This window comes from Manis pentadactyla, chromosome 4 (assembly GCF_030020395.1).
Source record: "Manis pentadactyla isolate mManPen7 chromosome 4, mManPen7.hap1, whole genome shotgun sequence".
Classification (NCBI taxonomy): Eukaryota; Metazoa; Chordata; class Mammalia; order Pholidota; family Manidae; genus Manis; species Manis pentadactyla.
In genome coordinates this window covers 126,649,509-126,665,278 of record NC_080022.1, presented here as the reverse complement: position 1 = coordinate 126,665,278, position 15,770 = coordinate 126,649,509, and the positions used below count along the sequence as shown (strand labels likewise).

Genomic DNA, 15,770 nt, shown 5'->3' with positions numbered 1-15,770 from the left:
GGCAAGAGTCCAGGAACTGAGGCTTTGGCAGTGAACAGGGAAAACCATGCATGTCTCTACCACCATGGAGTGGAGTGGAGGAACAAAGAAAATAAGAATGCAAACAAAAATAATGTCATTTCAGGTATTGATAAGAATTTTGGAGAAAATAAAGCAGGGTTATATTAGAGCACCAGAGTGCTTGTTTAAACTGGGAGGTAAGAAAAAAGAGTCTAGAAGAGGGTATCATTTGAGCTAAATCCTAAATTATTTGAAAGCCTCTGGGCATAGAGCATTCCCAGCAGAGGGAGCACTGAGCCCTGCCCTTGAGGCAATGAGGAAGGACTGAGATATGTTTTTTAAAAACAGAAGATGGCCAGGGTGTCTGTGGCTGAAGCCTGCAACAGGAACACTGTTCTTTGCAAGGATGCAAAAGCCATAGTACCAGTGGGTACATAGGAAACCCACTACAGCTGCCTGAAGTTACCAGCCCCCAACAGACAGTGTCCAGCGCTCTAGGATAAGGAATCTAACAATCAGAAAGGGAAGATGAGGTGGAATCTGCTTGGGCACCAGCGTCCCCTCCAGCCTTGAGAAGGACTTCTAACATGATCTTGTCTAAACCTTGTAGACTACTTCTGTGAATTTTTTTTTCCAAAAAAATGATAATCCACAGGAGAGCTATTTTTCTGGGGGCAGCCAAGTGGTGACAGAGAAAACCCTCCAGAGAACTAAAACTTGTTCCTGCCCCTGAATCGCTGAATAAGGCTCCGTATAGTGATCAGACTGTGTATCAGCCCTGTGCTGAGCATGGGACAGCACTCCTCTGAGAGGTGCTGGGCTTCACCCGGCAGATGCCACTGAAGTGTTAAGAGGGTAACTTAGCCCAAGGTCCCAGGACTAGTAAACGGTGCAGTAGGGACTCGACATACCCTCTTGTCTCATCTGCTCGTGGTGTCAAGCACTCTGCTATTCTGCATCCCTCTAAAGGAAGGAACTGGACCCCATGGTTTTTATTTATTCATACGCACCCCGAGAGTAGGATGCTCTGGGCTTTTCTGCCTGACTCCCTGACTTGGTATTTGCAGTCAGATCTCACGAAGCAACAGAATGGGTTCAAAATCACCCTCAAAACGTTAGAAGACAACCTGCTGTCCCGCCTCTCCTCAGCATCTGGGAACTTCCTGGGAGAAACAGCCTTAGTAGAGAACCTGGAGGTCACCAAGCAGACAGCTGCAGAAGTGGAAGCAAAGGTAAGCGGTGCTGGCAGCCTCTCCGGGAGGCAGAGGCCCTCCCCCTCATCTCTGAGTCTGACATTGCAAAAAAGGAAGTCAGAGTAACAGATGGTTTGTCCATCTTCCCTAGCTTCCTCTAGAAAGTCAAGCCAGGCAGGATTCTTGAAATGACTATCCTGTACCCTCCTTAGGGAGCTCCCACTTTCTGGGAAATACTTTTGACGACTCAACTCCACAAACGTGTGCTGAGCCCCTAAGTCTGTGTGGGGCCTTGTGTTTGTGCAGGGGAGGGTAGCTCCAACTTCATGCCTCAGTCAGTTGGTGGAACTGCCCTGAAGCTACTGCTGTCAAAGGTGACTGGTTCAGGCCTGATTGCACCCTGGGAAAACCCCACCACCCTGCAAAAATCTCCTGATTTTAATGAGAAACTTCACCGGCTTCCCAGGAAATTCAGTTCTCAAGAACAGTATCATCCTGGGAAACTCTTGAGTGAGTAGCTTCCATCTTTTATTTCACAAGGCTTTTATTCCCCCCTATGGGGGACTGGAAGGCATGGCTTGATGCGGCCAAACCCCTCACTCTTCCCCAGGTGGCTGATGAACCTATACATGACCTTTCTTATTCTTACTTCTGCTCTTGGATCAGAAGAGTAATTAAGATACTGGTTTTGAGCAAGAAAAGCCTGTCTGTAACAGTGTCCAGGAGCAATACACCTTTGAGGGAATATACTCACTGTCAGGTCACTGGGATTTCTCCAGGTATAAAGGACTCTGTTCAGGTAGGGGCACAGTAGGAAAAATGAGAAGTAATGATGGGCAGGGCAGATGAACCAGCTCATGCCCACTATGGGATCAAGACAACGAGGGTTGGAGTGGGAGCTTGAGTGGAGGGAGGTCCAGTCTCGTGTTGTCTCCGTGGCAGCTGTGTGACCACCAGGTGTTACTCTTGGTTCTCTGTCACCTCCGTATCTCTACATAGGGCCATAGAGTTTAAAAAAAAAAATTATAGTAGAGGTTCCCCTGCCTCAGACAGGAGAGAGGGAAGGACAGGACCCAACTCACACAGAAGGAGTAGGTCTGCAACAGACTCAACCACAGGGCTGTCCTCTCCCTGCCTCCTCACCCCTTCCATCTGTGCCCTCCTCTTTAAAGTCAGTGGACATTTACAGAGTGCCTGCTATGTGCCAAGTGTCCCATAGAGCCATCTTCTCCTTTTTTTGCTTCCTTTTTACTTCTTTCTCTGTCTCAGTCATCGTCCAGTGAGTACTTACATGGAGGCAGCTCTATTCCAAATTCCATGGCAAAAGTTGGGAGCACAACACTGAAGCTTGTCTGAATCCCAGGCTTCCAAGACCTGCTCCTTCAAAGGAGAAAGATGAGAAAAGGGGCAATTACAAAGCTGTGGTGCTGTACTGGAGGAAGCCCAGGGATCCAGCAACACACAGAGGGAAAGGGCTAACCCATGCTGGGTGAGAATGAGAGGTGCTCCCCTTTCCTGGGGCCAGACGCTGAGAGAGCATCAGGGTGATGGCCCTGGTCATGGGAGATGAGGCACGGAAGGTGCGGTGTGTTGCCATTGCAAAGGGCTTTGTAAATCATGCTAAGAAGTTTGGGCTTTTAGATGGGAGCTGGGGATCATGAAAGAGGTGGGTTTTCTCCTCCTTTTTAGACAAGAAAGTAACATGATCAGAACTGTGCTTTAGAAAGATCATTCCAGCTATAATTTGGAGGAGAGTTTGGGAATGCAGGAGGAGACAAAGTAGTAAAAAGTACAGTAATTCAGATTCGAGGTGTTGGTATCCTGAGGTTGGCAGTGTTGTGCAAAGAAGTGGGCAAATTCAAGGATGTAGAATTGAAAACTTGTTAATTATTACATATGTTTATATGTGGATATAGGTATAGTCAACGAAAAGTCTCAGCTTCCAGGAATAAATATCTAGGTAGGTATTGGTGAGAGCATATGTAGATTTGGTGATGAGAAAATGCGGATTTTAGTTTGTGTTGTGTTGAGTATGGAATGTTATTGGTTCAGTCACATGGGAATGTCACCTAAGGTCTTAGATATATGCTCTTGGCTGGTGATAGGGTACTGAGAGTCATCAATGAGTAGCCCTGACCATTGAGACTGGGAGTGGATGAAGTCACAATAATGAGACTGAGAGTAGAGCATACTAACACATTGTAAGGAAAGTACAGAAGATGTAAACAATGGGACAGAGCAGAGAGATGGTGGGGGAAGCAGGTACATTTGGTATTATGAAGGAAAGCATTTCATGAGGGCATGTCAACAGGTTGAATGATGCTGAGACCTCAACCCATGGCTGACATGTGTCCACTGAATTTTGCAAAGGGGAGTTATCAGTGATCTTGGGGAGCGTGATTTCAGTGAATCAGCAGAAGCAGAAGCCAGACTGCATTAGAATGAAAGTAAAATGGGAGTTGAGAAAGGGGAAGTGAGTAGAAACCACTCTTAAAGAGGCCAGAGGAGGAAAGGGTAGAGATGGAAGGGGCTGTAGCTTAAGGAGGATGGAGGACCCTGAAGGCGTTTTCTCCTGAGATGAGAGACTGAGCATGCTAAGCTCCTAGCTGGAGACGGGAGGATGCATGGAGTGTAAAGGAAAAGGAAGAGGATGAGAAGTTGAATAATGAGTGTAGTGGGGTATGCAAGAAAGCCGAGGAAATGTAATGCAGGTCACAGATGAAGAGATTACCTTTAGAAAGACAGAGTTAGTGGAATGGGGGGCAAAGATGAGTCTAGAAATGGTCCATGAATCCATGTAGACAACCAGAGTAGAGAGGCAAAAAATTAAGGGAATGGAAGGGGAGGCAGAAATTAAGGAAATTCCTTGCTGATAATGTCTTAAAATCGGTGAAAGCCTGAATGAAGCCCCCCTGAGAGTACAGGAGCGGCGGTGAGGGAGGGGGCTTGGGGAGAGGGTGAAGGGATACAGTAGCAGTTGTGAAAAATGGGAATGAAAGTTGACCAGGGAAAAAAGATTACTGGACAGCATTAGGGACCCAGGTGAGCTTAAAAAGTGCAAATCTGTGAGTACACTGTTCTGAGTAATTAAATGGTTTGTGTTCATTTCTGCTCCCTTCTGATTTTTGTCTTCTAACTATTGTATTTGACCAATTTGCATTTATTAACATTTTTGATACAGTAGAATTTATTTTTACTGTCTTAATTTGTGTTCTCTGTTAACCATATCTTTTTCTCCTTTCTTAATATTTCTTTGTCATCTTTTATCCTTCACTGATTTTAAAATTATTCACTCTTTTGTATTTTATTGATTAACCTTGATTGCTTCATTTATATGTAAAAAATATATTTTCTTTTTTATGCGACATAACAATACATATGCTGACTTAACAAAGTGTAAAATTGAGCAATACATCTAGCCTCTTCTAAAACTGTATACGAACTTTAAAATACTCCAATCATCCTTTCCCTCTGTTACTGTTTTTTAATGTCTTGGTTCCATCTTGCTTTGACCCCCTACTCCCAAACCAGTTGTTTTTTTAAATAGTCTTTGCTATTTAGAGCAACCATATATTTAAGAAATTCTTGCATCTTATTTCCTCCTTTTGGATTAAAACTGAATCCAAATTTTCTATCACCTTACAAGGAAATTGCTTCTAATTGAAGCCAATATTTATTTCTCCAAGGGCCTGTGGATAGTAAGCATTCTCTGAGGTCAACAAGAGCTCCGGTCTGCTGTTGGTCTGGGGGAATTCTTAACTAAAATACCGCCTCTCCCTCATCCTCTCTATTCTCTACTTATTTCATTATTCCTCTCTGAGCTATTTTTTTAACAATTTCCTCAGATCTGTCTTCTGGTTTGCTTAATTCTTTCCAGCTCTAGTCCCTTCTTTAACCTGCGCACTGAGTTTTTCATTTGAATAGCTGTATTCTCATTTTTAGAAACTCCAGTTAGCTCTTCTTCAGATGATGCCTTTTCCTTTTTATCATGTCCTGACTTTACGCATTCTTTTATGTCCGCTCCTTTTCAACAGAATTAGTTAGTGACAAGCTTTAAATTGTTCAGTCATCTTTGGCTCTTGGAATACTGATCCTTCTGGGATATGAGTGGAGAGTTCTTCTAATCGTCCCATTTGGTAAACACTTGCTCCTGGAGTGTGTAACTGTTTATTGATAGCTCATCTTCCATAGGGATCGTTTTATTTCCCTGTGGGACACTCACAAATTACCAGTAGTTTCACTGTGTTTTGGAGCATCAGGCACATCATACTGAGGTTTGTATGTAGTGGCAGATTCTTCCAGAATCTGTCTCTGATGCGTAGGCCTCTTTTCTTATTTTTGTCTCTGATAAGAAATTTTTTGAAAATAGACTTTTCCATTGAAATTCTTTGTGAATTTACATATTAACTCTTATACACATATGTATGTGTGTGTATATATAAATATGTGTATGTGTTTCCGTGAAACCTTTCTCATTAGCAATGGAGCTTGGAAGATTGCGTGGCCCACAGTGCCCAGCTGGAAGAGCTGACCCTCTGTCCCTGTGGAAGCCTGGAAGCGCATCATCCCCTTCTTCCCTGAAGCTCTATCAGGGAGCATCACAGCAGCTTCCCAGTCTCCTAGCTGCTCTCCCCACCCCCGTGTGCCCCACCCCACACCCAGGCACACAGGCACTTACACACAGAGGCCAAGCTGACTCTCAATCCCTGTTTGGTCTGAACAGTGGACCACTGTTTATTTTCTAACAGGTCCAGGAGGCCAAGGTGACCGAGGTGAAAATCAATGAGGCCCGAGAGCACTACCGGCCCGCAGCTGCCCGAGCCGCTGTGCTCTACTTCATCATGAGCGACCTCAGCAAGATCCACCCAATGTACCGGTTTTCTCTCAAGGTGATTTTTACACCTGGAGCTTTTTGCATAACTGTAATAAACAGCAGCTTATAACCAATGCTCCTGTCCACAGGGTTTATCCATGTGCTTCATTAGGTATGGCAGAGCTTTACAGTGAAATCCAGGGAGCAGCTGCAGTGCCTACAGGACACACCCCATCTCTTTAACTGGTCTTTCAGGGCTCATTGGTTACTTTGGCTGGAGCAGAAGGAGACCCCATGCAAGTCCTGGCCTCACTCAGTCAGAAAGCACATACTATGCTCGTTGAATGTGTGGAAGGGGATACCAAGAAATATCAGCAGTGATCCTGGCCCCTAAAGAACTTAAAAAATAATAGGACTGATTAAATGTGTGTGTCACTCACACTGGTTAAAGACCAAAGCAGGCAATGATAATAGTCCAATTTTAAATCACTTTTCTTTTTGCCCTAATATCCTCAAAGCTACTGCTTTATAGTTGCTGAAATATTTCTAAAACCAAAGACGTTAGTAAATTCTAAGTGCTGACTAATCTTACTCATGAAAAAATAAAGACATATAAATTTTAAGTGCACTGCTGAAATCATATCCTTCTTCCCCTAGGGCATTCACCAAAAGAGCACAATTGACGAGGCATTAGGGGTGGTAGAGCATTTCCGAACAACTTCTTTGGTTTGACCCAGCAGAGAGGACATGGACACACACACACCCCACCTTCCGTGAAGCTAAACTGCCATATGGAAGCCAGTGTATGGGGATGGAAATGAGCACCTGAGGATGGATGCAAGCAATCCAGAGGCCCCCGGTACCTGGGGCTTATTTAATTGGAGGCAGCGTTTCACCATTTCCCAAACTCTCAATCAGAAAGAGTCTCTGCAGACTAAATGAACTGTTTGTAATATTTTTAAAAGAAATCCAATGCTTGGCCTCATATCAGGCCAAAGCAACGTATGAAAAAATTATGAAATATTTTAAAACAATATAAAAGCATGATAAGCTAATAACTATAAGGTAACCCACCCACCCTAGTTCTGAGAGCAGTTGAAATCTACCTCAGTGACTCTCGTGGGTGAAAATAAATCAAATGAAATCAAAGAAAATATGTTTTCAAAAAGATGCTATATTTTGTACCAACAGCATCCTGCTGTGGGACTGTTTTGTCATTAGAAGTGTTATTTATGGTGTGTGCGGTGGGCACATTTTGCCCCATACTATTAAGAATTGCCAGGGGCAGCTGTTCTTTAACCAGCTTGGTCACTGAAAACAGATTTACATGTCTAATGACAAGCGGTCCGAATAAGGACCTTCAGAAGTACCAGAAGAGTGCACTTCCGTGATTTGACCAAACAACTAACCACTGGAGTTTTCGTAGCCTTGGCTTTTGCTGAGGTTGGATTTTACAGCTCCGGTTCCAGGCAGAGAGGACAGGCATTCTCAGAGCATGGAAACCACAGACAGGCCGGTGGGTAGGAGCCACACAGCCCATTTCCCAAAGCGTTTTGAGCAGGAATATTTTTAAATGTGTGTGTGTGTTGCTTTTAGAGAAGCAAAACTCTCCAGGGGCTGGTATTGAATTGCTTGGAAGTTCATAACATGGTTAGAATGGAGTTAAGTGATAGTAGAAGAATTTTTCTTCAAAACTCAGCCAAAGACTAGGAGAAGGTTAATAAGACCCACTTGCCGGTGCCAGAGTGTCTCGGGCGAGGAGACACCTCGCTGGGGTTTCCTGCAGACTGAGGGGAGGCCCGCCCGCTCTGTCCTGGGCATGGTGTGGAGGGGCAACACTTAAAGGATAATGTTTCTCAAAGACACAGGACAGGAAAGAACCCAATAGTCAGAAGCAGATGGAACACAGGACCCTGGTCTCAGACAGAGGTCCAAAGGTGTGTGAGCTTCTTTTCATTGGTACTCAGGGCTTTTCAAATACCTTCACCAGTTGTGAAGATTTTGAAGTAATTTTAAAAATTAATCCCAGCTGATTTCACACAAATACAAATTTCTGGCTTCTCACTCACCCAGGGAGGTGTCTTCTCACCCAGGACTCCTTGGCACCTGGAAAGTGTGCCCTATTACCCCTCTCCCAGTCTTCAGCTGAGTTTTGAAAAAAAAAATCTTTTATTATCACTTACTCCATCTTAACTGTGTTACGAACTTCCGGGCTTAATCAAAACTGTCTTCTGAGATAGGTTTTGCTTCTGTAAAAGCAAATACACAAATTTTGATATATTGCTGCTTGAAATGCTTTGGAAGATTCGGTAGCAGGGAGCTCACATTCCTCGTGGCAAACATTCACTCACTGGGGTCAAGGAGTGGCCGCTGCCTAAGCAGGCACATGCCCTCTGCAGTGCCATGCTCCCTGCCCCTCCCAGTTTGGTCTTACACACCTGGCCCCTGTAGCCACTTGGGTTTGGGACCCTTGGTATAGAGCATCCCTTATGTTTGCCTAAACTCTTTAGGGCATTGGTAAGACACAGTCCTTCATTAAACAAATCTTTTCAGAGCTGATTATATGCGAAGAGCAGGGCAGGACTCTGAGAAAGGTAAGAAGTTAGGTAAGGCCCAATCCCACCCTCAGTGTGCTCACAATGTGGAATAAGTGAAAAGACTTAAAAAATTCAAGATAAGGCACCATAAGATCCCTGAAAGGAGACAAGAGTAGTCAGAGCCAGCACTGCAGAGACCAGGCCGAGCACCAGGGCTATGCACACACTGAGTGTAAGGGGGAGGAAGGGCCTTTTCAGGATGGAAAGGAACAGAGGGCTCAGATGAGCTCAGTGTAAAGGAAATGCCAGATGTACCCAGATTCTACATTTCTCTTCAGGTCTTTTCCTGAATTGTGAGTCACTTTGCTTAAACTTAGTAAGAGTCTCTATTCTTTACTGATCAGTGTCATTTTGGTTAAACAGAGGTACAGAAAAAAAAGCCACAGTAACCACCTGGGGAAAGTTATAGACTCGGTCTCCACTGACCTGTCCTACAGGTGGAAATTCCCAAATTACTCTGCAGGGTGCTGGGGAACATTATCGGCCTCTAACAGGCTGGGGTCCTAATCTAACACCTGCCCAGTGAGGGTAAATGTCACTATGGACTGTGCTGAAGGTGCTCAGGAGATTCCACCAGGATCAGAGAAACTGCATGATGACAAAAGCCTACAAGAGCTTCATGAACAAGAAACACCACGGAGGCATGAAATTGAGAAATTCACATTCCTCCCCCCCTTTGCAAGTGACAAAATATCAAGGCACAAATTTTATATGGTTTCAATTGAGACTCCAATACCTGATGTTAGAAAGACCAATAAGATTTCTTTTCTTCTCAAAGCCACAAAAGGAAAATAGAGAAAAGACTGGGAATTTGCACAGCCAAGAATTGAAAAAGGCTCAATTGCATCTTGATTTTCCTTTAATGATTCATTCTATTCATATCATATTCAACATGTAGCATCCTGAATATGTATTTTTATAAATAGTCTACATCCAAGTTTAAAACAATGGAAAATTGATTAATGTGTTTCTTATTTTATCGTATACCCATGATGTTCAGAAGATGGAAACAGAGCAGTCTATGCTCTCACCATTACAGGAAGGGTCCATGAGGGAAAAAAAGTTGTACAGGGCTCATCGTATGACTGCAGAGTTACTGGGAAGAAAAACCAAGGACATATGAGGTTCTGATTATCACCAGAAGGGAAAATAATTTTAAAATATTCTGAGTGCTCATTATGTACAAGGGTCTCTTTTAGACAACGGATTTGTATAACACATTGGTCCCACCATCAAATTTAATAATCTAGTGGATAGGATAATTAATCCCAGCTGGTTATTGGTGACTGTTTCCTCTTTATTTGGGTAGTTATCCAACAAACTTATTGGACCTAAGTTAATTATTTTGGCTACACAATATTTATTTCTCACTGTTCAAACTGTAGGCTCTTATCTCTATGCCCCATAGCTTTGCCCATTTTGTGACAATGCAATGATTCATTTAGGCAAACTAAGTAAAGGGCTAATAGCATGCTTTCTTGTACCACTGTCCCTTCTTGGCAGGATATACTAGGAATGCATTTCTGTGACTGGCAAATATAATATTCTCCACAGGTTAGACTACTAGCTATATACAAAGAGAGCTGTGAAAATTACCAGTGTCCCCCTTCTGCCCCCAGGCCTTCAGCATCGTCTTCCAGAAGGCTGTGGAGAAGGCGGCTCCCAGTGAGAGCCTCCAGGAGCGGGTGGCCAACCTCACAGACAGCGTCACCTTCTCTGTGTACCGGTACACCACCCGCGGGCTCTTTGAGTGTGATAAGCTGACCTACCTTGCCCAGCTCACCTTTCAGGTAAAAGTGGACTGAAGAAGCTTCCAGAAAACAGTTCATTTTCTAGTGCCCAACCAAAAAGTGTAAAGAAACATTTTTTCTTTCAAACATCACTTCCCATAGTATTCGGAGAAGACTGTTAAGCTTTAAGCAGTTATATACGACAAGCTGGTCAATATGCAGCTTGCATGCTACAGCGAACATCATCCCACTCATGGCCGACCAGCTTAATCAACCATCGTACTTTATCTCTTTGGCCCTGGATGACCTAAGATCTTCCTCAACATGCCCTCCGCAGGCACTACCAGTAATCAAACTGGCACCCAGGATGAAACCCTGTTGGCCATACCAATAACTACATACTTTATGAGAAGCTGTAAGAAATGTGTTCACGTATCCCTCATTATTTATGTACCTTTAGGGATACAAGCTTAATGTCTCAAACCTCCCCTGGAATAAGAAATTGCAAATGCCTTAAAAAGGTCCTTAAGAATTACAATTCTCAAAGGTATGGGAGCATCAGGGATTTTGAAAGCTAATAAGAAACCTGTCTTCTACTTACTCAGCATCAAAAAAATGTGAAAATTTACTTCCTTGTATTCATCCCTCTAATCATTTAGGATTGGGGATTGTTTGCCATGTGTAAACTGGGAGCATACACTAGATTATCTTCCAGGCCTCTTCCCATTCTAAAACCCAGCTGTTCTATGAATGCTTCTGTGCTGACTCTGTTCCAAAGCCAGAATTCATGGGGGGACATGAATGTGGCTTCTCCCTCTCACCTCCATACTCCTCGTCCAGCCCAGATGACAGCTCAGCCATCATAAAAAGACTTGAGCCCCAGGAATGAATATTTTCCCTCCTGCCCCTCATTTTTCCCTGTCCCCACAGAGCTTCCACCCCTAGCTTTCACTCTTCTCTCTTCATAAATATTTTAAGCTCATTTGCAAGGGCTTTAGCCACCTCATCTGCTATTTCTAGCCTGTTTTCTCCTTGGAGAATTTTCCTCAAATTGACTAAATGGTTTTTTCTTAGTGAGCCTTCCCATCTGTAACTCCCCATCACAGAACACCATTTGAATGGGGGAGAACAATTTCCCACGCACCTCTCAGCAGGAAGCATTAGCTCTCACCAAGCCAAATGCCTCACCCTCCCCTGCACACACCTCACCAATTCCTCTCCCAGCCCTCTCCATTTCTATTGCCCATTCCCTAGAAAGCCTTCCCTTCCATTCTAGGTATTCCCATCTCTTAACTTCCTCAAGACTCAGTTCAAAGCCACTTACAGAAGGTTTAATCAAATTAATTCCCCGATCCCTGCGTGCTGGCCACTTCCCCATTCTGGGACCTTATTAGCATTATAGATTCATACATGCATTTCTCTTTTGCATATATTCATGCTACTTGACATTCTCCTCAAATCATGTCATTTGCTTCATCTTCTTGGTTAGATTGCAGGAATGTATTCCATGGCATTCAGGATTGATATATAAAATGCTTGCTGAGCAAGATACATAGTCATTCACTGTGTGCATTTAAGCCACCCTGGTCCTTGGGGGCAAGATGCACACAGAAGTGATGTGTGCAGATATACGCTTTCTTCCACTCCATCCTCTTTCAATCACCAAAACTGATGGGTAAACTCTAGAGTTAGAAGCAGCCATGATTACACCAAGTGACAACCCCTGAGATCTCCAGGCCGCTGTGAATACACAAGCTGAATAAATGCAGTGTCATTCTTCTGCGTTGCAGATCCTCCTCTTGAACCAGGAGGTTCTTCCGGCTGAGCTGGATTTCCTGCTTCGATCTCCCGTGCAGACAGGTGACACCAGCCCAGTGGAGTTCCTCTCCCATCAGGCCTGGGGTGGCATCAAGGTCAGTAGAAAAGGGTCAAGTTCTCACCTCTTGGAATATTTTCCTTAGTGCTCATCCCCAGGACGTCAGTGGGCTCTGTTTTGGGGTTCAAAGCAAGGAACTATATTATCATAGATGCATCCCTTTACCTGCACCCCTGCTCCCAGACCTCATGGGAAGGCTTTACAAAGAAGGCACATATGTGGTGGTGAGAGGCTCTGCTGCCAGGATGTGCGGGAACAGGAGCTCCATGAGCTTCCCTGGCTCAGCTGAGCTATCTTCACCCTCCCAGCGCTTAGGGCTAGAACATGGGCTGTGCCGTGAGGCCCTGGGACTGGTGTAGAGAGGCTATGACCTCACTTCTTTAAGCAGACAGATGCCAGGGCTCTGTTCAGGCCTCTCCATGAGAATCTGAACTCAGCCTCAGTGCAGGAAAAGCATTCCAGCCTGAGATTCTCAGCGACTGGTAATAGTTCACATGTATTGAACACCTGAGAAATGCATCACGTTGCTTCCTTCTCTCGTTCACCTGGACATTAGGTATCACTTGTTCCCATTTCATGTATGAGGAAACTGAGGTCACAGAACCTAAGCAGCAAATCCGGGACACAAATTCTGGTCTGTCTGATGGCAAAAACTATTTTCTTTCTATGTTTTACAGTGTAGTTTACTTGGGATCCTGTGCACACTGAAAAGAGCACAAACCATCAGCTCCTTTCAGTAGGGACCATGCCTGCAGTCACAGGCCTGGCACGAAGCAGGACATGTTTGAACACCAACTCCAGAGAGTCCAGGTGGGCAGCTGTCCAGTCCACACCCGAATGAGGCCCCACAGCAGGCACTGGTGCACAAAATGAGTCCTGTTCAGGATAGCCCATGCTGGGTGCATTTTATACATGTTTCATAGCACAAACAAGTGTGAGTCTTAAAGTAGTATGATTGACTTTCTTTCTCTTTATATTTTTTACTATTTTTTGAGCTAATACAGATTCACATGCCATTATAAGAAACCATAGAAATATCCCTTGCACCCTGTATCCCCCAGTAGTGACATCTTACACTCCTCTAGTACAATATCACATCCAGGAAACTGACCCTGATTCAATTTACTAATTTTATTCTGTCTGATTTCACCAGTTTTTCACATACTTGTGTATGTGTTTAGTTTGTGATTCGTGTAATCACTACCCCAGTTATGATATAGAAAATTCCACCACTACAGGACTGCTTCATGTTGCCCTTTATAACCATGACAACCTCTTCCCTCCCCGAATTCCTAATGTCTGGCAACCACTAATCTGTTCTCCATTTGTATAATTTTGTCATTCCAAGGATGTTATATAAATGGAATCATACAGTATATAACCTTTTGGGACTGGCTTGTTTACAGAGCATAATTCTCTTGACATCCATCCAAGTTGATTTAGTCTATAACAAAAGGCCAGACCTTAATATTTATATGTGTGCTGTCCTCTTCAAAGGAGCCATTTCAGGAAATTTGAGGCTAATTCTACTCATGCCACCATTGCCCAAAATACTTTCTAACTTCTTTTCCAGAGTCTGAAGCTATCCTTTTAATCATCTTTAGGGCTGTGTCTAAATCAGGAGTCATCAACCTTTTTCTGTACAGAGCCACATAGTAAATATTTAGGCTTTGAAGGCCAGACTGGGTCACAACTACTCAGTTCTTCCAGTCACACACAATATGGAAACAAATGGAAACTAATAAAACTTTATTTACAAACACAGGTGGTGGGCCAGATTAGGCCTGCAAGCTGTATTTTGCTGATCCCTGGCCTAAATAATAAAGGCATGATTTGACTTTTATTAACTTCATTTGTTGTTCTGGACAGAATCTGGCAAAAAAGAAGGGAAATACTATATTGAGAAAGAAACAAGCGAGAGCTCTATTCACAGCAGCAACCAAAATTATAATGTGCCAAAATGCCTGAGATTAGTTATAATAAATGCAGAGCAAAAACCATCAACTTTCCTAGGCTATGTAAGATCAGATATGAATGAACAGGCATACTCCATATACTGTCAAAAGAAATAGAATGCACATTATGTATGTAATTTAAATTCTTTCTAGCAGCCATATTAAAAACATAAACAGAAATAAATGAATTTTAATAATATATTTTATTTAACCCAATACAATCAAAATATTGCCATTTTAACATGTGATTAGTATAAAATTATTAATGAGGTATTTAAAATTTTTGTACTAAGTCTTTGATTTCTGGTGTGTACTTTTTACATACAGCTCATTTCAATTCAGATGATAAATTCTAATTGAGAAACATTTGACTTGATATGTACTTAGATTTCATAAAATTTAAAGTTAAAACAGTTGATTCAGATCCCCAAGCTGTTCCAAACATACTTAAAAGTTTGCCAAATACTAAAGCAATTCCCAGTTGCTAAACTTAAAATTTTAAATTATTAAAATTAAATATAATTAAAAATGCTATTCCTCAGTCACACTAGCCACATTTTATTTGCTCAGTACTCACATCTGACCATGGCTTTTTTGTGGGACAGAATGCCTCCAGAGCTTGAGAATACTGACTCATAGTCTGATGCCTTTAGGGAGAATAAATTTTGGAAAGCAGTTCTGAATGAGCCCATTTTCAATGATGGGCTAGTTAACACAGGGTCTGGAGTCAGACATTCCTGGGTTTGAGTTCAAGTTTGAGGATGTGTGGCCTCTGCCAGGTTACCTGACTCCTCTGAACCTTTGCTCCCCTCTCTGTCAAATGGCCATCATAATACCTTGGTCACAGGGTTATGTCAAACACACAGTAACTGCTGAGTGAATGGAAACTGATTATAGTTTTGGTTACATCTGTTGTGTTTGTTTCCAAGAGCTGGGCAGCATAAAACAATAGAAACTTATTCTCTTATAATTCTGGAGTCTGGAAGTCTGAAATCAAGGTATCAGTGGGTCATGTTCACTCTAACACTTTTAGGGGGAGATCCTTCATTGCCTTCCAGCTCTGGTGACCCCAGGTATTCCATGGTTTGCACACAGCTCCAGTTTCCGCCTCCGTCTCCACGGTCTCCACATGACCGTCTTCCCTCTGTGTCTTTGCGTTTGTTCTTACAACACCAGTTGTATTGGATTCGAGCCCATCCTAGTGACCTCATCTTACCTTGATTACATCTGCAAAGACCCAATTTCCAAATATAAGGTCATATTCACAAGTCCGGGAAGTTAGCTCTTCAACATATAATTTGGGGACACACAATTCGCCTAATAATGGTTGTGATTATTAATTACCTAGCTAAAATGTGTATACAGGCTGTGGTTGATGTGGGTAGTGCCTGATAGAATTTGCCCAGAAAAGGAAAACTTTAAGGAATTGTGAGTTGTCCAGTTGGGCCAACTTTTGCTGCTTTTCCCTGTATTATCTCACAAAGCCCTCTGCGGCGAAAGTCATAAGGAATAAATGATTGAAAAGCACTCTTTATGGCTTTCATTTTACGTTCTCAACTCAAAAGCTGCAGGGCAATTTAGTTCCTGTGCTGTTTTCACAGAAGGA

General features: G+C 43.1%; 1 protein-coding gene across 18 annotated transcripts in view; it reads left to right on the top strand.

The window, feature by feature from the left end:
- Positions 1 to 15,770, top strand: part of DNAH9 (dynein axonemal heavy chain 9) — a 352,680-nt gene that overhangs the window by 277,216 nt on the left and 59,694 nt on the right. For 17 of the 18 annotated variants that reach the window (XR_008997155.1, XM_057500838.1, XM_057500837.1 and 14 more), the window contains 4 exons: positions 1,068 to 1,232; positions 5,942 to 6,082; positions 10,223 to 10,393; positions 12,124 to 12,246. Coding sequence is in view for 17 of the 18 variants with exons in the window: in XM_057500838.1 (XP_057356821.1) it covers positions 1,068 to 1,232; positions 5,942 to 6,082; positions 10,223 to 10,393; positions 12,124 to 12,246 (600 nt within the window). In the remaining variant the exon portion in view is untranslated. Of the gene's footprint in view, positions 1 to 1,067; positions 1,233 to 5,941; positions 6,083 to 6,663; positions 6,759 to 10,222; positions 10,394 to 12,123; positions 12,247 to 15,770 lie in introns of those variants that run through there. The other variant, XM_057500850.1, reaches the window with a different exon arrangement.